Source organism: Thalassophryne amazonica, chromosome 20 (assembly GCF_902500255.1).
Source record: "Thalassophryne amazonica chromosome 20, fThaAma1.1, whole genome shotgun sequence".
NCBI lineage: Eukaryota > Metazoa > Chordata > Actinopteri > Batrachoidiformes > Batrachoididae > Thalassophryne > Thalassophryne amazonica.
This window is the reverse complement of record NC_047122.1, coordinates 65,931,864-65,959,198: the sequence shown is the minus strand read 5'-3', so window position 1 is coordinate 65,959,198 and position 27,335 is coordinate 65,931,864. Positions and strand designations below refer to the sequence as shown.

General features: G+C 40.9%; 1 protein-coding gene across 1 annotated transcript in view; it reads left to right on the top strand.

Annotated features, from left to right (window-relative positions):
* Window positions 1-26,775, top strand: part of trappc9 (trafficking protein particle complex 9) — a 417,688-nt gene extending 390,913 nt beyond the window's left edge. The window contains 2 exon segments of the mRNA XM_034160137.1: window positions 20,047-20,270; window positions 26,550-26,775. Of these exon segments, the coding sequence (XP_034016028.1) occupies window positions 20,047-20,270; window positions 26,550-26,729 (404 nt within the window). The 3' untranslated portion in view covers window positions 26,730-26,775.
* The last annotated feature ends 560 nt before the right edge of the window (window positions 26,776-27,335 follow it).

Genomic DNA, 27,335 nt, shown 5'->3' with positions numbered 1-27,335 from the left:
CTAAGTAATGGGGTGGGGAGTGGTATTAAACCTAAGAGGGTGCACTTGTTCCATAGGTAGGTAACTGAGTTTGCGTGAGATAACCTGCTTTAAGGTGTTACAACAACACTGTCTGAGACACTAATGTGCTCGAGCAAATAATGATAGACGTTTTGTAGCTGGTGAAATTTTTGTCCATTACCTTTTAAATCAGATTTAGTGGACATTGATTTGATCTTTTGGGGATCTTTGGAAACATCTTTTCTTCAGATCCCACTGTTACTGTTGCTGTGTTAATCATACCTCAGTTCTTTTTCCTACTTTGTATTCAAACATTTGAGTCACATGACCACATCAGCGTGATGATAATATTGTGATTGTGTCCCCAGCAGACTGAACATTTAAAGTTCAGAGGAAGTGTTTAGTGTTCCAGGAAATGCATCACTTTTATTACTTATGTTTCACCAGTACATATACTGTGTTGTGTGCAAGACATCATTGTGTTTGTATTTGTTGGTCTGTCTGTCTGTGTGTGTGTGTGTGTGTGTGTGTGTGTGTGTGTGTATGTTCGTAGGCACTCATTCTCATGAACATAACAAATCAATAGCAGTACACGCTCGCCGCCTGATACTTGCACCATATTTTGGTGTCATTTCATGTACATAGTTTCATATTGAGGAGAATGAAGGGATTTTTCTCGATGACATTATAACCAAGTAACATCTCGTTGTAGGCAGGGATGCTTGTACCATACTTACCACCTGATCCGAGTTTAATTTTGATGATTTGGTGTATGTACATTTGCATATTAATGAGGACAAAGTGTTTTAGTTTATTTATTTGTAGCCATTATTTGAGAATCCTTCATGATAAAGACTTTATCATTATTCAGAATGTGTGTGTTTGTTGTGGTAAAACAAACAGTGGAACATACAGTGACGTGACTAAGGAAGCTAATACACATCATTTATTCCAAAAGCATAAAAAAGAATGCTTTTTAACTCAAGAATACTGATAAGAGCCATCACACTGTGAATGATGTGTGTGTTATTTGGACACAGATATGATGATACATGATTGTGTTGTGTTGATTTGTAGATGCTACATTTTTATAAAAATTCTAAAGTGCTTCATGTGATTTCTGCTTCTGAACATCACTGCAGAATTTCTCCACATCAGATTTTTTATTTTTACCATGTTTCTGTGTGATTTTTATTCAGCACATTTATCTCCAATTTTAAATTAATTTTGGTGATTTCTTTTTTTTGTCTGTCTGTGATGATGGTTAATGCATAAATTGCCATCAGTGTTATCTCATAAATTTTGCATAATTGAATCCAGCACCTCCTGCTGGTGACACATCGTGTCAGTGCAGTCTGTACCGTGTCAGTAGTGAAAGTAGAGCGAGCGATAAGGCGACTCTACACTTTTGTTTTTTGATATGTTTTTCCGAACATGTCACTCTGCACGCTGGCTAAAATCCTTCCTGTCTGCTCCATGCTCACAGTGTTGCCACAGTTACTTTGAAAAAGTAATCCAATTACTGATTACTGGTTACTCCTTGAAAAAGTAACTTAGTTACTTTACTGATTACTCAATTGGAAAAATAACTAAGTTAGATTACTAGTTACTTTTTTAGTTACTTTCCCCAGCTGCCAACAACAACCCTCTGCCACCTCAACATGACAGTGATACCTGTTTTTGCCAAAACTCACTTCATAGTCACCCTTTCTTGACTTCAATGAAAATAAATACTTGTTCTATAAAAAGTAAAATAAAGACCTCTTTCTTGACCTCATATTTAACTGTTGACAGCACTGTAACAGTAAAACTTGCAATTTCTAACCTACATTGTTTATAAATGTAACTATTAAATTCTTTGTAACATTTTTCTAACATTTAAATTCTCTCTAAACATTTTACTTGTTGAAATTATTATTATTATAAGTAGTATTAGTAGTGGTAGTTAAAAAAAAAAGATTCAAAACTGGACCTTTAATCTAGGGGTGTTGTGGGGGGGGGGGGGGGGGGGAGACACATCTTTGCCCCACGCCCCCATTTCATCTGGATTCGCCCCTGCTTTGGTGTTTGAGCACAAAGAATGGATAACATTTATTTATGCAGAAAACATGAGCAGATTTACAGGTCAGATTGTTTTATTGCGTTTTCACATCATGTGGTCCTCAGAAAGAGAGTTTAGGTGCATTTCAGTGGAAAATAGTGTTAGTTGTTGACACGTCGTGGAGGATCAGCTGTTTTTAGCGAGCAGATACGGAGCGGCTCTGCTCAGAATTCTAAATAAAGGAGGAAAAAAGCATAAAAATGTCTTTGTAAAGCTCAGTGCAGTTGTGCTGTTGTCACCGTGCTTTAAGAGGTGAGGACGAGTCGTTGCTGCTGCAGAAAACCGTGGATGAAAAGCTCACAGCTCGCTTAAAGTGGGCAGTTCAGTCGAACCCCGACCTCCTGCCCATGGACCAAGTTTAATGATGCAATCAACCCACAATGCAAAAATAATAGTAACGCACAGTGACTTGGAGAAGTAACTTTAATCTGATTACTGATTTGGAAAGATTAACACGTTAGATTACTTGTTACTGAAAAAAGTGGTTAGATTAGAGTAACACGTTACTAAGTAATGCGTTACTAAGTACTGCGTTACTGAGTAACGCGTTACCGGCATCACTGTATGCTCACACTGTCTCACATTCACTGATGTTCTCACTCTTCCTCAGCAGAATCTGTGTCCAAAATCAAAGATCTGAGCTCGGAGTAGAGCCACTGCTCCTTCACGTTGAAAGGAGCCAGCTGAGGTGGTTCAGGCATCTGGTAAGGATGCCCCTGGGCGCCTCCCTAGGGAGGTGTTCCAGGCACATCCACCTAGGAGGCGACCCCAGGGAAGACTAGGTGGAGAGATTATATCTCCAACCTGGCCTGGGAACACCTCAGGATCCCCCCAGTCAGAGGTGGTCAATGTAGCCCCATGGAAGGGAAGTTTGGGGTCCCCCCTTTTTTTGTGCCTTGTACAGTAACATTAATTAGCCTGTTAGCTTCTGCTTCCTAATGTGGTGTTTGCATTAAAAGTAAATAATGCACTTAATCAATTAATTTTGCTTCTTGCTGCATGAAGCGACAGCACAAGGTTTATAAAATAAGTGTGACAGACTGATGCAACTTATAATTATTAAGACCCTTTGGCTGTTGCCTTGTTTTCACTCAGGGTCGCCACAGCAAATCCGAGTTGGATCTGCATATTGAAGTGGCACAAGTTTTACGCTGGATGCCCTTCCTGACGCAACTCCACATTACATGGAAAAATTTGGCAGGGGTGGGGTTTGAACGGGGAACCTTGCGCACTGAAACCAAGTGCACTAACCACTTTTTCCACCACCTCTTTGTTTTTTATTCTTCATGGTGCATTTTTAATGGTGGGAAGTGATCCTGGGACCTTCTTACTCTAGGCAATAATCCTAACCACAAATCCACCAACATGCTATATTGATTGTGGAATTTAAAAATGGATTATAATATTGCTTTATTTATTTAAAAAAAAAAGTCATGTTACTACAGTCATTGTTTGACAGAGTCTGTTAGTGAAGATTTTATAACATTTATGGGGTTGAGATTTAAAAAAGGGAAAAAAACAGCAGCATGTTAAAAATCTAAGCATACACCAGAAATGGAATGATATTTAGCCATTGTGTTGCAGCACAGCAGGAAGTCTCCGGTCTCAACTGATGTGTCCATATGGGGTCATTAAATTGTAATGGCATCCGGCCTCCATTCTGCTGTATTGATTTATTCTATTTTCAGAGGTTGCTTTACAGAAATCACAGTAATCCTGCACTGGTTTTTATATTTAATTATTTTAAATCAATAACCTATCAAAACAAAAGCTTATAAAAAAACCTCTTTAAATTATTATTTTGCTAAAGTTTATACTTTGGAATAACATCATGCTACTATTTAACTCCTTTAAAAATGTATTTTTTTCATATTAAATGAAGGCCTGAAAATGTCATTATTAGTGTTCATTTGAACAGACACTGTGAGAGAATAAATTCTGACCTTTCAAGATATTTGGTGTTACCAGTGTAGGAAAAATTAGAAATATCTATGTCACTATAAATCCTAGATGAAAAAGAAGAGAGAAGTCCCATATAGGCCTTGAGGCCTGTTGGTTCTGGTACTTATCCCCAGATTCTGCAATGTGAAATACATGAGTCTTCAACACCCTGTGGATGGGACTTCAATCCAATGAAGGTTACTTACCAAGTCAAAGACCACACCCAAGGCAGATGAAGCATCTTGTCCAAGAACACAGACAGGTACTATAACCAGGAATCAAACCCAAGTCTCTATATTGGTAGCCCAACTGAGCCACCTGCTCTCCAAGCTTACAATATACCACCTGGTGTTCAGATGAGCATGACAAAGGTAGATGTGAACAAACCCTATTACATGCTTTGTGTGGAAGCATCCGCCATGCTAATATGTCCATGTGGTACTTTTTCCTGAGCCTTCAGCATTCAGGTGCCTTGTGGGGACTCTCACGTTTCACCATAATGCCGCCCATTGATAGTTACATTCAGGACTTAACTATGGACTGTGGCTGTTTCTTGATGGTTAAAGGAGCAGCCCCAGTGCTCACTCCTACATCACAGCTGACCCGAGATCCATTTGTGGTTATACCACCCAAATTTGAATAACCTTGGCAGCACGTCCTTCTGTCAGTGAGTCTTACAACTGCAACGCCTCCTAAGCTGTTTGGTGGAATTCAATAAAAGTTTGCACACCATGTGAGGTTATCCATGAAGGAAAATAATTCCGGTCCAGTGTATTCACGGGGAGATAATTGAACTTTTGTTGTTGTTTTGTCAGTACACAGGTTGACCTGTTTGTTAATTCAACTGTTTCACCACAAAAGATTTACCATCACTGATTTATGGTACATGCAGCAATGGCAGAGCGGAGTGTGTCATTTTTGTGAGCTTGCTCACAAATCTCTGCTTTTGTTTGTGTGCCATTTTTCTGGCCGCTGTTCATTGTGGTGAAGTTAGCAGACGCTGGAGGTGGGACTGTAGTCATGTTTAGCTCTGATTCATCAGACAACTGAAATGCAAACTGTGATTGGTGATTGTTGTATTGCAGATGTTCTATTTTGTGTTTCTCATTGTTGTTGCTTGTGCAGTGCAAAAGTGCAACATTATGATCCAATACCTTCAGTACTTCTACTGTACATCTGTCAGATCAACCTTTAGGTTGCAGTAAACATCAGGTGGTGAAGTGTTGCCCGACAACAGATGTTGATGTTGGTATCGTGGATCCGTGAAGTGATTTGGACTTTTGATTCTTTAAGTTACCCTTTGAATGAAGTGTAACGTCGGGAGCAAGGAGTATTTTGGACTCCGTCAAACTTTGTTTGATGCTAAACGGTGTTAGATGCGGGGCACAACATCTGTTATCGCTGCTTGTTCTCTCTTTCTGAACTTTTTGCACCCAGTCTGTAAGCAGGACTCGAGGTCGGCGCCTGTTTGTCAGAACATGATGGAAATTGCTGTTTTCAGTACATTTCTTAGATACCTCTTCAGCAGAGCTTAATGATATCAGCAACATTGGATTGAACAATTTGTGTTTCTCCAGCAAGAGCCAGTCATCACTCCAGACTTGATTATCGTGTGAGCTGTAATTTGTGTTCATTCACTGTCATTCATTTTGCTTTTTATTCAAGAGATTCTCAGACTCAGTGTTTTTTTTGTTTTTTTTTGTAGCTCTGCGGAGTGCACTCGTCTCCACTTGTTGACATAATAAATTGTTCTGTCGCGTGTCGATGTCTGAGTAAGCCCGTGTAAGCGTCTTTATCACCGACGTCCTTAACGCGGTTCTGCGTGTGGTTAATAGGCGGGTTGAAGAGCCCTGCTGCTGAAGGATAAGGATGCGCTAAGCATTGCTCACCTCAGTTGGTGCTATTCAGACAGCGAGGCAACACGCACGTTCCTCATCCTCAGAACAACAATCGAGTGATTGAATGAAATGGGAAAGAAAAAAACCCCACAGAAAGTAACACAAAAATAACCTGCAGTCAGTTGTTGGGTGGGAAATATTTGATGATTAGCATCGTGTTGGTCTGTAAGTTAAAGGGGAACTCCAGACTTTTTCCAACCTGGGACATAATTTAGGATGTTTTCAATTGAGGACAGACTGAGCCAAAACGGCCTAAACAGATAAAGCTAAAAACATCACTGTGAAATGCTTCATGTTGCGACTGAACAGCCTGAAGTGTCGTTAGACGTGTCAGGAACAAATATCATGTTCGAGCTGCAGAGGTGCACGTGTGCATGTTTGACAAAAAAAAAAAAAAGTTAAAAGGACTGATTATGCAGGCAGTTTGTGCTCGTCTCCTGTCCACACAAGACATTTGAGGATGAGCAGCTTCTTCTTGTTGTTTACCAGCAAAGTTGTAAAATCTGTTTACAAGGTCAAAGTCGTGACACATACACATATATACACACACACACATATATATGTGTGTGTGTGTGTGTGTGTGTGTGTGTGTGTGTGTATACACACACACACACACACTCAACAAAAATATAAACCCAACACTTTTGGTTTTGCTCCCATTTTGTATGAGATGAACTCAAAGATCTAAAACTTTTTCCACATACACAATATCACCATTTCCCTCAAATATTGTTCACAAACCAGTCTAAATCTGTGATAGTGAGCACTTCTCCTTTGCTGAGATAATCCATCCCACCTCACAGGTGTGCCATATCAAGATGCTGATTAGACACCATGATTAGTGCACAGGTGTGCCTTAGACTGCCCACAATAAAAGGCCACTCTGAAAGGTGCAGTTTTGTTTTATTGGGGGGGGGGATACCAGTCAGTATCTGGTGTGACCACCATTTGCCTCATGCAGTGCAACACATCTCCTTCGCATAGAGTTGATCAGGTTGTCAATTGTGGCCTGTGGAATGTTGGTCCACTCCTCTTCAATGGCTGTGCGAAGTTGCTGGATATTGGCAGGAACTGGTACACGCTGTCGTATACGCCGGTCCAGAGCATCCCAAACATGCTGCAACATGAGGTGATGTTCTTGGATGTATGGCACAACAATGGGCCTCAGGATCTTGTCACGGTATCTCTGTGCATTCAAAATGCCATCAATAAAATGCACCTGTGTTCTTCATCCATAACAGACGCCTGCCCATACCATAACCCCACCGCCACCATGGGCCACTCGATCCACAACACTGACATCAGAAAACCGCTCACCCACACGACGCCACACACGCTGTCTGCCATCTGCCCTGGACAGTGTGAACCGGGATTCATCCATGAAGAGAACACCTCTCCAACGTGCCAAACGCCAGCGAATGTGAGCATTTGCCCACTCAAGTCGGTTACGACGACAAACTGGAGTCAGGTAGAGACCCCGATGAGGACGACGAGCATGCAGATGAGCTTCCCTGAGACGGTTTCTGACAGTTTGTGCAGAAATTCTTTGGTTATGCAAACCGATTGTTTCAGCAGCTGTCCGAGTGGCTGGTCTCAGACGATCTTGGAGGTGAACATGCTGGATGTGGAGGTCCTGGGCTGGTGTGGTTACACGTGGTCTGCGGTTGTGAGGCTGGTTGGATGTACTGCCAAATTCTCTGAAACGCCTTTGGAGACGGCTTATGGTAGAGACATGAACATTCAATACACGAGCAACAGCTCTGGTTGACATTCCTGCTGTCAGCATGCCAATTGCACGCTCCCTCAAATCTTGCGACATCTGTTGCATTGTGCTGTGTGATAAAACTGCACCTTTCAGAGTGGCCTTTTATTGTGGGCAGTCTAAGGCACACCTGTGCACTGATCATGGTGTCTAATCAGCATCTTGATATGGCACACCTGTGAGGTGGGATGGATTATCCCAGCAAAGGAGAAGTGCTCACTATCACAGATTTAGACTGGTTTGTGAACAATATTTGAGGGACATGGTGATATTGTGTATGTGGAAAAAGTTTTAGATCTTTGAGTTCATCTCATACAAAATGGGAGCAAAACCAAAAGTGTTGCGTTTATATTTTTGTTGAGTGTATATATATATATATATATATATATATATATATATATATATATATATATATATATAAACACACACAGACACATCAGAATATTTGGCTTCAGGTGTGACATTCTCAACTTCAGTAATGATAAAACCCTAAAATATTTTGAAGTAAAATCCTCTGGACTCCTAAATATTTTAGTGTTATTGGTCATGATTGAACTTCAGAATGTCAAAACCTTAACCAAACTCATTTTCCTCAAAGTTCAAAAAATATTTTTGTCTGCCAATAAATGGAAAATAACTCCATTATCATATTACTTTTGGCATGGTCATTTATTCAGAAATTGCTCAAAAGCAGCTGCAGATTAATAGATAAATGGTTAAAATGGTTTAAAATCAGAATAGGATTAAGATGGACACGTCTTCTGGCCAAGGCCTTTAATTGTGCAAATGGTACCATCATGTCAGAATAATATGGAAAGTAATCAGTCATCATCCTGGTGTTTATTTGCAAGAACAGGTGGAATTAAAAAACAAAAGAAACAAAACAAAAAAAACTGTGATGAAGGAAAGGACAAGATATCAAAAGAGCAGTTGTCATGGGGATAATTCTAAAAGGTCCAGATGGCTCAGGGGGATATTAGAGAGAGTTTATTTTTAGTCTTACTGTAGCACACCTCAGCCTTCTCAGTGTTCTCTGCTCACTGACATAGACCAGGATGTGCCGTGAGTTTGACCTGCTCATCTGGACTCGGCTCAAAACCTCTACGGTTACCACAGTCACTGCCGGGTTTTTTAACTAGAGCGCCGCAATCCTAGAGCACAAACTTCCGCCAACACTAGTTTCTAATTCCACAAATTTTTACCTTGGAAACATTTTCAAGGTCAAAGTCCTGTTAGAAGAGACTTTTCATAAGCGAAATTTTAATACAAAATATTGATCAAAAGGGCTTTTTAATGTTAAAATCAAATATCTGCTAAATCTAAACCTGCAATACAGATCAGATGCGGATCAAACTTATGGCCGGTCACACGGCATACGACGATTCCTGAACGAAGGGGAAAAAAACTAAAAAAAAGTCACAAATCATTGAGAAAAGGTGAAAATGAGCTTTTGACTTTTCCCATCACCAATGGCCAATAGCCTGTGAATCAAGAGCACATAAGGAACAAAAAAGGAACAAAATGAAACTGAAGCTAACGGTGATCTCCAAGCTTTAAATGAAACGCACCTGGAGCCACAGCTGGAGCAGTGTGTGTCTGCATCCTGCTCTGCGTTCCAGGACAATGCTGGGATGGAGCTCTGTAGTGCCTGAGTCCTGGAGAAGCTGCAAACAGAAGCTTGTGATGTGACCCACTGTGGAGATCTGTGCGCACGTCGATGGATCCACCTTCTCTGGTTCCTCATCCAGAACAAAAAAGGGATCATCTCCTTCATCATCAGAATCCTCACTGTCTGGTTCAGACTGATGATGTGCTGTGCGCTCCATCTTGCTCCAATTAAAAAAGAAAACTCTGGTGTGCCGTGGTGGCTGCTGTATTGCATTACTAAGCCATATATATTGATTTATAACAGAAAACTGTCAAAAGGAGGAATAAATATAAGTGTAAAGATAGCTGAATGTATCAGAGCAGTAAATTGATCAGTCCGTGTGAATGCGCATTGACTTCCCATGTGTGTTTATTTCCAACAGCTGCTGCTGATCCACAACGTGAATTCTGCCTTCCAGAACAGCTCTTTATATAATCATCTGAATCATCTACCTGTTGCCACATGTACATAAGGGCTGGATTGTCATTCCTACACTCATATTATTATACTTAATAAATGATTAGCGCACGCAGGAGCGGCTGCTGTCGCTGATGCTTCTTTCAAGTACCATCGGAAATGACACAACTTTTTTGTTGTTTCATATTCAACTGTTCTTGTGGCAGGAGCGCAGTTTTCATTTTATTTTTGGTAAAATAATTCATTGTATCCACACAAAACATTCATTCTTGTTGCCTGAGCCCAGTGAAGCTGACCCCCCACCCAGATAAAAAAAAAAAAAAAAAAAATCCAAGCAACAGGCTGAGTTTGCCCTGTAATTTCCGACATTACATGAGCACAGTGGCAGTAACAGCACTCACAAACCGGCTTCTGCACTGTATGAAAACATCCAGCTGGTCGAATGAAGTCAAACTAAACGCTAATGTTACAAAAACAAAGCAAACGCTAAAAAACCATCAACTACAGCAAAATGAAATACAGATAAATTGAAGTTTTCAAATTTTTAGACAGAAAGTCAAACTGAAGCGCCAGCTGCAGGAACGAAGCTGCATGAAGATTACACGATGCCAATGAAAGTCAATGAAAGTCCAGATGTCTTGTTTCGTTTGGGCTTCGTTGCCCTTCCTTAAGTGCCGTGTGACCGAGCCTTTAGTCTATTCATTGAGAGCACCAGTTTGCACTCATGGTCACAAATAAGAGTGATTGAGGGACTTTGACTGAGATTTAATGCAAAATGTCCACAAAATCCACAATCTGGATCAGATCCAGATCAAACTTTGTCAGTCAATAAAGGATACCATCCTACATAACGCTGTCAAATATGAAAGAAATTTGATTTTTTTTTTGACAGAGTTATGAATTTTTGAAAATGAATTCAATGTTAAAGATAGGGATTTTTCCTATTTTCCAAGATTTTTCTGGACTTTGCCCTTTGACCTATGACCTTGAAAATGTAATCAGTTCTTGCCTATTTGGATATGAATCTTCAGTAAAACTTTCCTAACGATGTATGAAATATTGTGGGCTCCAGGCTGTTCACAAACAGACAAACAAACAAACAAACAGGTGAAAACATAACCACCTCCAAATTTGTTGGCAGAGGTAAAAACAACCTGTTTACTTTCTTTTTTTGCCATCCACAGACTATCCTGAGTGATGATGCTGGTTATTTTCTTCCCCTCGTCATACTGTGCATAAAGTTTTGATTTGTAGTTCTATTGACAGCTGTTTTCCAAATGACTGTGGGACACGTATCTTCTCTTGACGTGTGTGTGTGTGTGTGTGTGTGTGTGTGTGTGTGTGTGTGTGTGTGTGTGTGTGTGTGTGTGTGTGTGTGTGTGTGTGTGTGTGTGTGTGTGTGTGTCCTCGTTAGCAGACTGTTGAAGAGGTGAAGGATACTTGTGGTGAATGGTGTTCATGAATAAATGGAACGCTGTGACACAAGTTAAATTATTGCAGAGAGGACTTTCAGCTTTTAAAATTACTTATTTTTTCTTCTTGCTGGTGGGGCCGAGCGACGGCGTCCTCCAGCTCAGGCTAAGAAACACACCCTGAGCAAATGTGAAAACAACTGTAACCCAGAAAGATGCCATCAGAAACCATCTCAACGTTTACTGAACACAACATGAAAGCCAGCAGAAACTGCCACGACACAGCCAAGATCATATAACAGCAGGTATTTTGCTTCTTCAGCTGCAGCTTGTAGGAGCATCCCTCATTCATAATCATTATCCATATTTCATAATGACAAAAATATGTACCAGCTTATATTAGTTGGAGAGTTTGGTGCAGATTGATGCTGTGATTTGTGATCTGCTCTTCTTGACCGTCATTATTGGCATTGTGCAAGTGTTCTTGCTGGCGTTTTGTTCGGTCTTGCGGCCGTGCTGTGATGTAGCAGTAGTACGGTAGCAGTGCCGTGAGGGCAGTGGGGTTTTTTGAACCAAATGCTGAAGAAGCGTCAAACTGCTTTTTCTGATCATTGTGCTTGTAGATTCTGAAAAGTTGTGAAATTGGAAACCCCACTTAAATAATTTACTCATGCCATCCTATCATCCATAAAACTAAATGTGGAGACAAGCGAACAGCTTAAACAAAAAAAAAAATTAAATTTTTGAACCTTCCATCCATTCAGTGCATGAAAATTGTGATATTATATAATTTTTTTTCTCACGGTGCAGCCAGTGGGTTGGACGTCACGCTGTCCATCAGCATTTCACTAGTGTGTGTGATATCTTTCAGTTGTGTTATGCACAGGGACCCCAAGACACCTTGAAGCTCTGGGATCTGGACTGTAATTTGTTAAATATTTTTGAGCACAGTAACTTCTTTCCTAAGTGCCTGATTGTCACCAAACAAACATGAATGTGAACCGGACGTGTCTAAAAACCCGAGCGCTGGCTTAGGGGCAGCTAACTGACAAAATAATATTTAATAGTTTATAAAAGGTTATAGATTAGTTAACTTTACCAGATTACATTTTTTATCCCCTTCATATCCAATCCAATTTATTTATAAAGCGCTTTAAAATCACCCACACGGTCCAAAGTGCTGTACAATAAGACAATAAAATACATAAAAAATGCAATAAATACATTAAAATACAAAATATATTTAAAATGCACAGTATTTCACTTAGTGTTAAAAGCCAATGAAAAGAGATGAGTTTTTAAAAGTGATTTGAAATGCACGTGATGACGCCTGTCTAACATGCAGTGGCAGATCATTCCAAAGATTTGGTGCTGCCACGGCAAAAGCCCTCTGAGCTCATACACAAATATTAGTGTGCACAAAGAAAAAAAGTACTTCATGAATGCTTCAGAAATATTATCACTGAATTTTACTGCAACCTTTTACCATTATTTGTTCACTGTGATTGGCTGCTTTCTTTTGCGCTGCATGACATTTGCTAACGTTAATGAGCTCAGCGGACGCTGGTGTGACACGCTCCATACTTTCAGCATGTCAGCCGCTGTCTTTATCTTTTCCTCTAAGCGGAGGGGCGGCGAAGCGGCTTTAATTTCCGCGCTGCAGTCTGCTGTGTGGATTTCATGCTGCAGGGAGGTGTTCTCTGTCTGCCACTCGCTCTCTGTCCCACCTGGTTGCTGTGGCGACACGGCGCCTGCTGCAGGCCTCTGTGTCTGCAGACGGCAGCTTCTCCAGCGGCGTCTGGGCACAGCTGTATGCGTGCGTCATGTATAAAGCAAAAGCAGCCTGCGGAACAGCTGTGGGGGAGAGGAATTAATAAACTTATCGATTCTTCTTTTTCTAATTTGATTGTGTTGTTGCGTGCAATGAGCGAGGTTGGCATGATGACTGGGTTCTTCCTGACTTCCTGAAATACACACACACACACACCAAAGGATGTACCTGTGTCCTATGCACCGTGTGTTACAGAAGCTAATCAAGCTGTTATTGAAATGATATTTCTTCCTTTAAGTCCTCGTTCTCCTTGCAGGCAGTCTGCTGACATTTAACTATTCTGTGTTTTGGTGCCTTTATGTTTAATTACTTTTGCAGGCCACTGCTGAAACATGCAGACTTTTTCATTTTCTTCTCTGCTATACAACATTCCCCTTTTATTGTCCTCACCCAAATTCAAGCCCCACCCTCTGGCAATCTAAAATGAAGCCACCAGGAAGAAGGAAAACATTCCCTGAGTGGCGGCTTGAGGCTGGATCCAAGAGGATCAGATACCCATAGAATCCCATGTTAAAATGTCTAAATTTCAAGAAGAAATAAATTTCTTAACAGCCTGGTACCAAAAAACCCCCAAAACACTTTAGTGTTGATAGCTCGCTTCTCCCTCCATGACAACTGTATATGAAGGGGGGGGTTAAGGTTTTAACCTATAAAGTTGTGAATGATGTTAGTGCATCATGCTGCCTTCAAGCTTTGATATTTTCCAGTGACGTTCACGCATTTTCAACAAGACAAAGAAAAAACACATTCCGCACACATTACAAAGTCATGGCTGCAGAAGAAGAGGGTACAGATTTTGGAGAATGTGTAGAGAATGTTTGATCAAAACAACATTGACCCTCTACTGTTTGAGAACTTATAACATGTTTGCAGGAAGAATGCAACAAAGTAACACGAGTCGTTTCATCAGTCGGTGTCCTCAGAGCCAGAACATCTTTGTGCCAGAGGCAACATTAGGATGTAGTAAAGGCTTTAGCATACCAATGTTTTTTGTTATGTGTCGCAGGCCATAAATGTAGGAGTGAAATATATTAACTAATAAAATGAAGTCGACCACACAAAATATGAAATAGCATGGGTTCAAAACTTGATGCTTGCTTCAGTACTGAAGACTTGGTTTAGACCCCGAAACAATCAAGTCTCCATTGTGAGTCCTAAGACTTGAGACTTTATGTCTCAGACTTATAATTTGCAACTCATAAAAAGCACCTTACAGACCGCGGGTGTGAAAATGGGCAACATGTTTGCATGGAAGTTAATTGGCTCTTTGCAGACTAACCATCCTCTTTTGTTTGTTTTTAATGCAAAAGAATGTATTTCCAGTTTTAGAAACAATGTAACCTACTTATCATTTGTGCATCTCCTAGCAACATCACTAAGCGCTAACTAAATATAACTACTTGCCAAATTGTCACTCGTCTCAGATACTTGTTGTGCAGCGATTGTATGTGTGTTGGTGAGTTTTATATAACCGCTCGAGCATTTCCAAATAAATCTCACAGATACGTTCATGTATAGAATTTTGACCTCTGCAGTGGAAGAAGTAACAAAGTCAGGATTTCAATGACTTTTTAACTCCAAGCAATGACAGAAAATTAAGACAGATATCTTGATACTGTGATTTCCAATGATATTGTCAGGATACCTCAGAAATAGCCCCAAAATAAAAGAGAAGGGTTGTCGAACAGTATGTGCTATAAATATTATCTTTTTTCCTTTGACCTTTTCCTGATATTTGCTTTTATTATGGATTACTCCATTCAATAAAGAAATACAGCATCATGTATTGAAACAGGCTTAGTTCATTTTTAGTCATCTGAAAGTATCAACATCTTCATTGAACACTCCCTGTCTCTGAACTTGATGTTCTACCTCCTCGGGTGGTTTGAGTTCATCTTAGAGGGTTATTCCACAGAGCACTGTTCCTTTTCGTTTAATCCCAAATAGGAAATCGGTGCACATTTTGAAGCATCACAGTAACTTCTTGATCCATCTTTGTCAGTCTTGAACAAACTTGATATACGTAGTAGTTACGGCCGTCATCAGCACCAGATTTGAAATCAGGTTCTAATTTTTGGACTGTTCAAAACTTTAATCCTGATTCTCGAAATTGTTGATAGCACATGGTACCTTCTGGGTATTTGTAGTCTTAACGGCTTCAATCATGTTTGAACTTCTTTAAAAAGGGTATTCGTAGTGACTATGGCTTGAAACGTGTTTGATCGCGCTCCATCAGCGTAAAAACTTGAAGCTGAAGCAACGTTTGTTGTGGTTCTGCCCGAGGGCGCAGCTCCTTTCTTTCATTTTTGGACAGGTTGCCAGGTTTGCACTTCATAATACCTGCCAGTTTGCACTTCATAAACCAGCCTGTTAGGATTCAAACCGGATTAAAATAATAACCTTTATTTAACCAGATCAATAAAAAAAACCATTGAGATCGAAATCTCTTTTTCAGGGGTGACCTGGCCAAGAAAGGCAGCAGCACGTCATAATGGACAGATTAACATCAACATGAAAACATAAGTAGTAAATAAAATATAATTCTCTTGGTCATAGAAACATAGCAATGTAAAGTCTCAAACAGATTAGAATTTAGAAACATAGGCATTGCACAAAAGAACCCTGTTTGCAATCTCTTAAAATAGACCAGAAAGTGTTCAAAGAAGTCAATCCAGACAGTTTCAAACTGGATTAAGTTGTTTCATCCCTTTTTTGCACTTTTGTTGGATCGTGAATGATCGTAGTAGAACGGCGCCCTGTGGAATAGGTGTGTTAGTTCAGGTTTCCTCCTCCATCTTGCTGTTTATTTCATTGCGCAATATTTAAAAATTGGTGAAAAGGTTTTTGTGCTCTGAGTATACGTGGCCTCATTGGACTGGAGTTCATTGACTTTTGAGCTACACATGTGCAGAACATATGCGAAGTACATATTTTAACCTCGACCATGAAAAAGACATCATAAAAATACTCAAATCAGTTACATATTTTAGTTTTCACGTAGATTGACATTATTATACACAAGTTTATTTGAGGTACAAGAATAATCCAGTGAGAAGTGAAAAGTTACAAAGAGCATATGCAACAAATTGTAATATGTGGACATACAATGTTTGGCAAACCTAAGTAAAACTGCATTCCTATCCGACATTTACAACCATGGATTGTTGACTAGTATTGTGGCATTTTTACCCGAGGCCAAAATATGTCCATCGGGTATTGTGAAGAGTTTGCGTCTGTCCATCTGTCACACAAGTCCAGTCCTGTTACTGTCAGAGTCTTCAAATTTACAGGGAACATTCTTGGGCACAGACCTTGGACAAGTTCAAAGATGGCTAACCTTGACCTATTTTAAGAGGTCAAAAGGTCACATTCTGCTTCCTATTTTTCTGCTCATACGGCTCAGGGCATTTTGGCATGTGTTATATTTTCTAGTTTGCAAAAGATTTACACTACTGCTCTGCTTTGAAAGACAAATAAGGTAGAAATGTTCTACTTTTGGAGTCAGACTTTGTCAGTTACAGCAATAAGATGTGACTTTGAAATTGATCAGTAGATACAATAAAATGAAGGGGGTTCCTATCACTATGGAATCTAGTCAGAACAGAAGAGTCATCTGTTGACTCCACTAGTGGAGTAATGGACTGTAGTTGATCTGTGACGTGTACGGCCAACACCCACGGTTCAGCACTCATAGGAATCCTGGATTACTTGTAAAGTTTATGTAACATAATGCGTTTGAAGCACATACACAGAGTTAAGAAGTGTTTTATAGTTATGAAACTTCTTCAGGGTGAATCCAGACAGCTCTGGTTGCTCACCATCAAGCAGCTGGCACTGATTACGATTAAGAATGAGCCTTCCAGGTACCTTACCCACTATGAGTACCCATGTAATACCCCTCTGGTTGGTGCAGTCCAGTCGTCCGTTCCTTTCCAGACAAAATGCTGTCGCTCATCTTTTAACATACGCTTCCAGATGTGAGCATATTACATCTGTGCTTTAACCACTGGCTTCCAGTTCATTTTAGAATCGAGTTTAAGATTTTAATTGTTTGATTTTAAAGTCATTAATGGCATTTCCACACCTTATTTTTTGGAGCTTTTAACTCCCCATAACTACAACAGGATGTGACTGTCACCTGGTCAACGTTACTTGACCTCCGTTCAGATACTCCCAGACTCAGGCTGCTGTTCTGTTACAACGACTGCTGTGGTGATTTTTCTGACGGTGACATCTGAATGAGCGTGTGTGTGTGTGTGTGGGGGGGGGGGGGCACTGCAGAGAAGGTTGTTTGCTTTATTGAGCACGGGCACAGTGGAGGAGACTCGGTGGGCGCACAGACGTAGTGAAGAAATTTGACGTCATGATCTCCAAGCTAGCTGGAATCTAGCCACATTTGTGTTCCGACCTCAATGAATCCCAGATTTGCTCAACCCACCTCTGACAGTTGAGTTGAGCCAGATAGAGAACAATCCGGTTTAAATCCAATTTGCGTTTTTCAGATTCAGAAAAAACAAAAATTCTCCGACTTAAGCCAACCCCCTTCTAAACGGGATCTTACAAGTCCCACGGGCAAAACACAAACTTTGGAGTGATCAAGCAATAGCTGCCTTAAATTATGGAACAAGTTGACCCCATTATACATACTATTACTGACTTATTTATTCAAAATAGCTTTTTATGCTTCATAGCACTGTGACATTTTTGCTTTTAGGTCTCTTTTTTGTTGTATGTTATGCTCTTATTCCCATTAATTTTATTTCTTGATTTTACTGAAAAGCACTTTGGTTACCATGTGGTTGTTTAAAGGTCTGTATCAATAAATGTTGATTGAATGATTGACCGCAAATTGACTTTTTTCATGAAATCATGACAAAGGTCAAATTAATGTCATTAATGTCATCATCAATCTCAGAATTGATGGTTATGCAAACCCAGATGACCAGGGACAAAAAGTACCAAACTTTAATTCCAGTTTGAGTGGTTCTGACACTTTTACAGTGAGTTGGCTTTAAGTGAGTCGGGGGATGATATAGGAAAGGATTTATTGCACAGTGTGCCTCAGAGTTCACATTAATCAGTCCTACCTCCGCTCTGCTTAATTGAGGCAAAGGCGGAGCTGAAAAATTTTGCTTTTCATTGAATGGCTTCTTGAGGCTGGTTCCAACAGCGAGCCATTCCCCGTAGAGCCACATGTTAAATTGCCCAATGTTATAGCAGAAATAAACGTTTGCAGCATGGTACAAAAACTATTTGGTCTCTATAGCTAGTTTTGTTACTATGCAGGGAGTCAGTTTTCTTAAATAACTTATTGGTTTAAGTTCTTTTAAGTCAGAAAGTTTGTTTGATTTGATTTATTTAGAAATTCCACATAAGGCGTATAACAAAATACCATGTGTTAAAACATATGCATATATATATATATATATGTAATACATTTTTCATGGCTTTTCAAGGATGACACAAAAACATTTCCATTGTGGTCATTAGCCAGTTTTGAATAATTGGGGGAGTGGTTGCTTTGAGTGACAGCTATGTGCAGCAACCAGAACTTGACTGCTGTCGAGTTGGCTGTTTGTCCTTTCTGAGCATTTTATTACAAATATCTGAGATCATATGGCTAAGTGCAAATAATTGTAATAACAGACCATAAAAGCAGTTGGCGCTCCGGTATTTCTGCTGAGTGACAGTCATTGCCTATTGAGCAATGAAGACAATGGCAGAAGTCCTCTCCAAAGTCATTTCTGACACAGGTTGGATTTCAGCACCAGCTTTGTGTCCGTCTTTCACCTCCTTTGGGTGAGACTGAGTACCATTGAGACGTTCCTCTTCACATCCTTGTTGCTGCTAGCAATACTCACCGCATTCAGTCTTAGCCACCACACAACCCACAAGTTGTGACATCACCACCACAAAAACTCAAGATAAGCAACAGCATTGAGGTGTTTGCCAACACACACACAAAAAAAAGAAATTCTAAAAATAACATCCAAACAAGCCGTCCGGGAGTGCCGGCGGGTGTCTGTGTTGAGTGAAGTACGGTTAGAACACACGGCTGAATGTCACCCTTCTGTCGCGTCGGCCTCCTGAGGCCCCTGACTGACTGTGACAGCGCCAGTTGAACGGCCCCCACCCACTCGCCTTCCTCCCAGTGGTCTTTCTGTCTGTCTCTCCACCGCTCTCATAACCCCACCCCTAACTACACGCAAAGGACGGGAGTACTCGTGGCATATTGGCTTTTTCATCAGCCTGTCACGCCGTCTCGGCCGCTCTGACTCACAGCGTTTATCACAGCCACAGGCGTGACGTTAGAAAGCCTATGACAAGCGGTTTGCGCGCCTGCGCTTCTGGGTATGTCACTGTTATTCTCGGAGGATTCAGTGCTTGGATGATCTCTTTGGGTGCTCCTGAATTCCCAGTGTTTCGAGTGTCTCATATTCGCAGGCCTCCAGGGGTGTAAGGGGCCTCAGTTCAAAACAAATCATGACGTGTGTGTCTCTCTCTTGCCGTCTGCGCTGGCTAAAGACCACTTCAGAAGTGACTGGACAAACATTAGCAGCATTGAATTGATCTCAGTGTCCCTCAGTTGTCGGCGCCGGTGAGCAGTGAGATGTCGCTGTGTCAGAGAACGAGGAGATGCTGTGAGGTGGCACGTTTAGGGAGCAGTGGGATTGTACCAACCACCTCATTCATCCTTCCTTGACTGGAATTAGTCATGCATGTGATTAACAGGATACCTATAGAATTCAGCCTAATACCCACAGCTCCTGCATTTGCCACTGAGGTCAATAAAATACATTTCAGGCCTGAAAAAAGCCTGTTGATCTTTCAGAAGAAACGGTGTGATCGGCCATTAATGGTCGGGTCGTGTTTGGATGAATACAAATGCGATTGGATAGAAACGACCGAGCAGTAAATGTTGGGTCCAGAGCTTTTAATTCTTGAGTTTGAGTTCATTTTTTTGCAGAGTCGGCTACAAACAAAACCCCTGTTCTCTCCACACTTGTTGATCTCTTGTTTTTCTTTCTCCTTGCAGATGTGTTGGTGAATGAGAAGCCGTGCGACTGCGATGTAATTGCCGAATGTAAAGTTGGTGACGCCGTGAACCTGGAGGTGAAACTGACCAATCTCAGCAAGAGCTCTGTGGGCCCCTTGGCCCTGACTGTGGTGCCGTACCAGGACTACCAGAACGGAGTCCAGAATTACGATCTGGAGGATGCCGTCACCTTCATCGGCGCCAACACTTTCTACATTGGCACGGTCAGTCTCTGCTTGAGTAACTGTGGCTTGTGAACTGATGCATTTAAGACACATCACATATCTGCAGTGGAAATAATGCTACATGTTGTCAAGTGTCCATCTTTGAAGAAGCATGCCTTTGTTTTCACACACTTACTTACATGCACTATATTGGCTGTAGCTTCTTGTCTGGCAGATGTAGGTTTGGCCTGAATGCGTGTACACTGGCTGTTATGAGTTCCCAATGCAGCAGTCCGCAGGTCAGGATTGAAAACCTTCATTGGGTAATTGGACCTGAGTTAATTTGACAATACAAGTATGTAGCAGAGGTGGGACGAAGTCACTGTCAAGTCGTGAATCGGCAAGTCTCAAGTCACAAGTCTCAACTCAAATCAACTTGCACCAATTGATGGTCATTATGACTTGAGACTTGTCTTGGGATTTGTGACTTGCCAATTCATGACTTGAGAGTGACTTACTGGTGAATTTGTCTCACCTCTGGTATCTAGTCCTCAAATTGAATTGGTATCTCCAAATATTAGATTTTGATTTGATTTGATTCAGCAATAAAATTACATAAGAATACATAAAAATACTGCCGAGGATAATACAAGAACACTTCCAATACGGATGCTTATTTACATTGTGATCCTCGAAATCACAATTTACTTGTAATTTCTTGAAAAACACAACAGCCGGATTACAATCCACATGGACATGATTTTGAACTTCCTGATCTTAAATGACTCCAGCTGCCTTTGCTGCGACCAAGACATGAATTATCTTTCTGCTATATTCTCCCAAGTTCTTTCATTCATTCATTCATTTTCTGTACCTGCTTAATCCAATTGATGGTCAAGTGGGGATGGAGCCTATCCCAGCAGTCAATGGGCGAGAGGTGGGGTTCACCCTGGACAGGCTTCCAAACACTCACACTCATTCACAAGCTCACTTACACGTAGTTTCCAGTTCACCTAATCTGCATGTCTTTGGAAGTGAAGTTGGATCACCTGGCAGCAACACACGAAAAAAATGAGGACAACATGCAAACTCACAGGACCAGGTGAGAAGTGGTTACTGTGTCATTGTGAAGCCACAGTGCTAACTGCTAAGCCATCACGCTGACCTTAACCCTTTAATATCCTCACATTTTTCAATAGAATGAAGTAGATATCAATATGCTCTACCAAACAATTGAGTTGACCATTTAATGAATTAATAATTTATTCATAATATAATCATTTCCCACTCAAGCACTGTAGAGTTTTTATAAGCAAGTTATCGACCAAACTCGAGCAAAGGATGCAAACAGACCAACAGTGTGACAGTCCGGAGATGACATGAATTGTCAGGTGTTATATTGATGTCTGACACCAGTAAGAAAACCAGTAAGAAATATAATCTTCTCTTGAGGAGTAAAAGTGAGGTTCCCCCTGTGGAGGTCATGTTTTATGTCTGTTTTAGGCTAGAGCGATAGGTGCAGGGGATTCTGTAGAGGGGCGCCGTGCACGTGATGCAACACACACATCTGGGACACTTTGCTCATGTTGGCAATCTGCAAGGTTTTATCTGTTAGCACGTACACCTAAACGAAAACCAACACGCAACGTAACCACAAAGTGTTGGTGTCACTCACAGTTTGTTTTCAGGCCTGTAGGTCCACCTCTGTCCGGTTTTATGGTGCATATACTTTACTTGCATATTTCCATTGTAGATCCTCTGTATAATTCAGCACATCCTCATTTCAGTGGGTAATATTGTGCGTTTTGTCCACTACATTTACCTGAGACCAGCGATAATTAATTACTTGGTGATCTACAGACAAAATAATGGTCTTAAATAAAGCACACCCTCAAGAGACTGTGTAGGATCATTTATGACCCCGGGCATATATTGCTGTGCATCATTTCTCTAATTTTAATCGGCAAAAAGTTTCCTGAATTTGTGATTCTATTTGTCCTGCATTTGTTTAGAGAATTTTGCAAGGATCGGCCGATCCGTGTGGCAAGTATAAACCAAACTTGTGCAGAATCACTTACGACCCCAGGAAGAGCTTTGAGATTTTTGACGTTATAGCTTCAGATAGTGTTGTAATTTATACTCTCGAATCATTATATGCTACTGTTTTGCAGGGAAGCCAACAGATGTAGAATAGCAAGATTTACAGCTGCACAAGCATTGAGATTGATTCTTGATGCCCAGAGTGAGGAGAATAAATATTAAGAACCCTAAAACAGTTATTTATATACACGTATTCCAATATAAAGTCAATGGGCTCATAAATAACCGCGCTCGGACATATTACTCACTAAAATACCTTGGTCACTTGAGGGTTAATTTACGTGTACATAATAAACACATAAAATATTCCAGACTTGCTTCACCTCAAAGAGGCAAAACACTAAAATCTGAATAACATCTTCTAATGAGGCGCACTTTATAAGCCTATCAATAACTGTCAGTAAAGAATAATACATCATTTTTTATGGCATTAATGGGAGGAATCTGCTTTTCTTGTGCTTTCCATCCTCCTGAATGACTTTTTATATTTTAACCTAGTCATCACTTTCATACTGACAGCTACTTATGAATGACAGCTAAAGGATGTCATGATGAAGACTAAATATTTGAGAAAAGTATTTTCTAATTTCTTCCTTATTTGTTTTTTTGCACCATTCCACGAGAACAGCACTCGCTAAAGTGGTGGATAACTGTTTTAGCTATGACTGCAGACTCCTGCAGATCTGACTGCTGTATTAGACTGAGTTCATCATTGTGTGTTGTGGGACGGTGTGAGTCTTCGTTCAACTGTTGTCTTTGCGTGCACGCATGTGTGTGTGTGTCATTCTGATCACAGACATCTGGTTTCTTCTCATGTGAATTATGACACTGTAACTGTTTTACACTGTGCAAAGAACATTTTTGAGTGATACCTAATTGAGGCCATGATTGCTCTGTTTCCGTAGAGGTGCAAGACTTGCAGGTGCAGTGAAAAACTGAAAGCTTGCCTTCTGCTCTGTCACACTAGTTACTGCATGAATTATATATGAAATATTTTCATCTTCTATTAAACAGGTCAAAGAGCCTGTTTATACAGTAGTGTTCAGAATAATAGTACTGCTATGTGACTAAAAAGATTAATCCAGGTTTTGAGTATATTTCTCATTGTTACATGGGAAACAAGGTACCAGTAGATTCTCACAAATCCAACAAGACCAAGCATTCATGATATGCACACTCTTAAGGCCATGAAATTGAGCTATTAGTAGAAAAAAGTAGAAAAGGGGGTGTGAATCAGGTGTCCCCTATTTAAGGATGAAGCCAGCACCTGTTGAACATGCTTTTCTCTTTGAAAGCCTGAGGAAAATGGGGCGTTCAAGACATTGTTCAGAAGAACAGTGTAGTTTGATTAAAAAGTTGATTGGAGAGGGGAAAACTTATATGCAGGTGCAAAATTTATAGGCTTTTCATTTACAATGATCTCCAATGCTTTAAAATGGACAAAAAACCAGAGACGCGTGGACCAAACGGAATACAGCCATCAAAATGGATAGAATAACCAGAATGGCAAAGGCTGACCCATTGATCAGCTCCAGGATGATCAAAGACAGTCTGGAGTTACCTGTAAGTGCTGTGACAGTTAGAAGACGCCTGTGTGAAGCTAATTTATTCGCAAAGTCCCTCTGTTAAATAAAAGACATGTGTAGAAGAGGTTACAATTTGCCAAAGAACATATCAACGGGCCTAAAGAGAAATGGAGGAATATTTTGTGGACTGATGAGAGTAAAATTGTTCTTTTTGGGTCCAAGGGCCGCAGACAGTTTGTGAGACGACCCCCAAACTCTGAATTCAAGCCACAGTTCACAGTGAAGACAGTGAAGCATGGTGGTGCAAGCATCATGATATGAGCATGTTTCTCCTACTATGGTGTTGGGCCTATATATCGCATACCAGGTATCATGGATCAGTTTGGATATGTCAGAATTCTTGAAGAGGTCATGTTGCCTTATGCTGAAGAGGACATGCCCTTGAAATGGGTGTTTCAACAAGACAATGACCCCAAGCACACTAGTAAATGAGCAAAATCTTGGTTCCAAACCAACAAAATTAATGCCTCGCAGATGTGAAGAAATCATGAAAAACTGTATATTATACAACTAAATACTAGTTTAGTGATTCACAGGATTGCTAAAAAAAAAAGTTTGAACATAATAGTTTTGAGTTTGTAGCGTCAACAGCAGATGCTACTGTTATTGTGAACACCCCCTTTTCTACTTTTTTTTTTTACTAATAGCCCAATTTCATAGCCTCAAGAGTGTACATATCATGAAAGCTTGGTCTTGTTGGATTTGTGAGAATCTACTGAATCTACTGGTACCTTTTTTCCCATGTAACAATAAGAAATATACTCAAAACTTGGATTTATCTTTTTAGTCACAAAGCACTACTATTATTCTGAACACTACTGTACATGTAATTGACAAATATAATAGCTTTTTTTAAACAGCAACAAAAGTCCAGTTATTGTTGGGAAAGTGTAGTGACACGGACCCACAACAGGGGGCGTAAATGAACGGACAATGGAAGAAGTCAAATTATAACACTTTACTGTTGTGAATGTCACAACCAAACACAGCAGATTCAGAATGTGCAACAGTCAATTAATAAAGGTGTCGTGTGGGCAGGCTCGACGATAGGAGACGCCCGTCTGGAAACGAACCGGAACCACACGATTTCCACCGCCACCTGAACCCGAGGAATACTGGAGCCGCCAAGTCCCGGAGTCCCCAGGTGGCCACCTTCCCGGCGTGTCGGATCTGGTACTGCTGGCAGAAAGCAAAAGACAGTCAAAGGGTGGGTGTGTGAACACCCAGTAACAATGGTGGGAATGCCACCTCCACCTCTCACTCAACACGTTGCAGCGGTCTCAGATGAAAAGGAGCGCCGTCTTGCACAGCCTCCGCAAAAACGACCGGTTCTCCTGCAAACACTCACAATAACAGCTTTATAAATCTCACAAAAAGGGCTGAGGTATTACCTCCAGATGAAGATGATATCTCGGCAGTTTGGTGGAGGTGTCTTCCTGCTTTTATACCAGATGTGTTGATTAGTGACAGCTGTCACGGATGATGGGTGACAGCTGTCACCACGGCTTGTTCCTGAGGCGGCAGCGCCCTCTCGTGCCTGAAGCCCGCACTTCAGGCAGGGCGCCTTCTGGTGGTGGGCCAGCAGTACCTCCTCTTCAGCGGCCCACACAACAGTTATCTCCTCTCAAAAGTATTTTGCAAAAGTATTTTGCTTGTCGTGGGTGTAATATAATGTGGTACAGTGAATTAGTCTGGTACTTCTACGTTTTACGTTCACGTTTCATTTCCAGGGGGCAGTATTACTGGATGCAGACAAAACTGCTTCTGGATTCTTTTGGCTATACAGAACCAGTCAGACCAAGGAAGCATGTGACCAGCAGGGAACTGTTCCACTCGGGAATAGCTAAGGAAAACTCATCTTACTTATAAACGACGGCTTTTAGAGCCGTTCAATATTCGTCTCTTACAGACTTGATATTGTTGCAGTTGTCCACATTGGAAGCGAGAGCTGTTTCAAATAATCGTTCCACATCAGCGGCGCTCCTCAAAGAGTCATCACATAAAGCCGGCCTCTTATGTGATAAATGGTCGTGATTGGCCCGGCCTGTTTTTGGCTGAGAGTAAACAGCTTTGAATGGGAGGCGAACCAGAGCCTTTTGCAACGCGAATTCACTGGCAAAGTGAATTATGGGTGAAGACTGACGTCCTTCGACTGCTGAATATATGATTCAAGCAGGAGCACCCCAAGACTGTCTCTGAAGCCACGGGGGAACAATGATGATGATGCTCTGGTTTTACCAGGCTTGGTGCAAAAATAAACCACGACACTTAGGGTTCAAATATATGTAAAATAACAACAACCTGCAAATTACAGTGTCCTTTTTAAAATAATTACTGGTGAAGAAAACTAAGTGGAACAACGTGTCTTTTGGTGTTTGTGCTAAATTGTACTCGCCGGCTGTTGAACAAACTGTAGGTGGGTAAAGATTCCAACATGAGAACAGAGTTCATCGCCTCAAAAGCAGATGAAAGCCTGAAATGATTTCCTCGTGTTTTAAGCAAATACAAATATTTTAATTTGCCAACTTGTTCTCAAGTAAAACTTTCTGTCATTATCCTTCATTATCATCATTTGATCCCCAGGTGGTTCACAGTGTAACAGCTCGATATATTCAGTGGAGCCTTTGAATGGCTGTTTTTGTTCCATCTCCAGGTTCAACCCAAAGCCTGCGCCATGTGCGTGGGCGCGCTGCTCTTCCTCTACACTGGGGACTTCTACCTCAACATCAAGTTCCAGGATGACAGCGCTGGACGAGAGCTTCCTTTAGCCTGGTTCACTCTGCCCAGCGTCCACATCAGAGCTCTGGACACCCCGCTGCAGGCCGGAGCCTAGAGGCCGCGAACACGGACGCTCCAGAGGTTTTCTTGTTGTCTCTAAATACAGGAACCCCATGAATCAAATGTAAATGTTGTGTCTCTGACAGCTTTGTGGGCGACCGTCCCATGATTCAGAATCTGTCCATTACCTCAAAGACAATTAGGAGCATACATGTTATTACAGGCAGGTTAAAGACCTCGCAGAGCTTCACGTGGACACTGGACACTCGGATCAGACGCAGTCTGCTCGTCCACCTTTAGATCATTTATCACGGCTGATGTGTGGACATGTTCCTTAAACCCTACAGGTGTAAATAAATCAAATTCAAAATGTTTCCTTTGATCACTTTGACTTTTAAAAAAATATCCAGTCTTACTGGTAGATTTGTTTTTTCTTCATAACCTTCTCAGCAGTTACTTGAGAAGTATCGTCTTCTGACACTCACATGTTTGTAAATCAATAAGGTGATCGTTATCAGGGAATCAGCTGAGTAATAATCACTGGATGTCCATTAATACGTCCAGTCAGTGATCCCGTCCACGCCTCTGCAGACAAACACCCGGATCTGTCCTTGGAGTATTACATTAACTTGATTAGTGTGACTAATATGTGGAAAATATG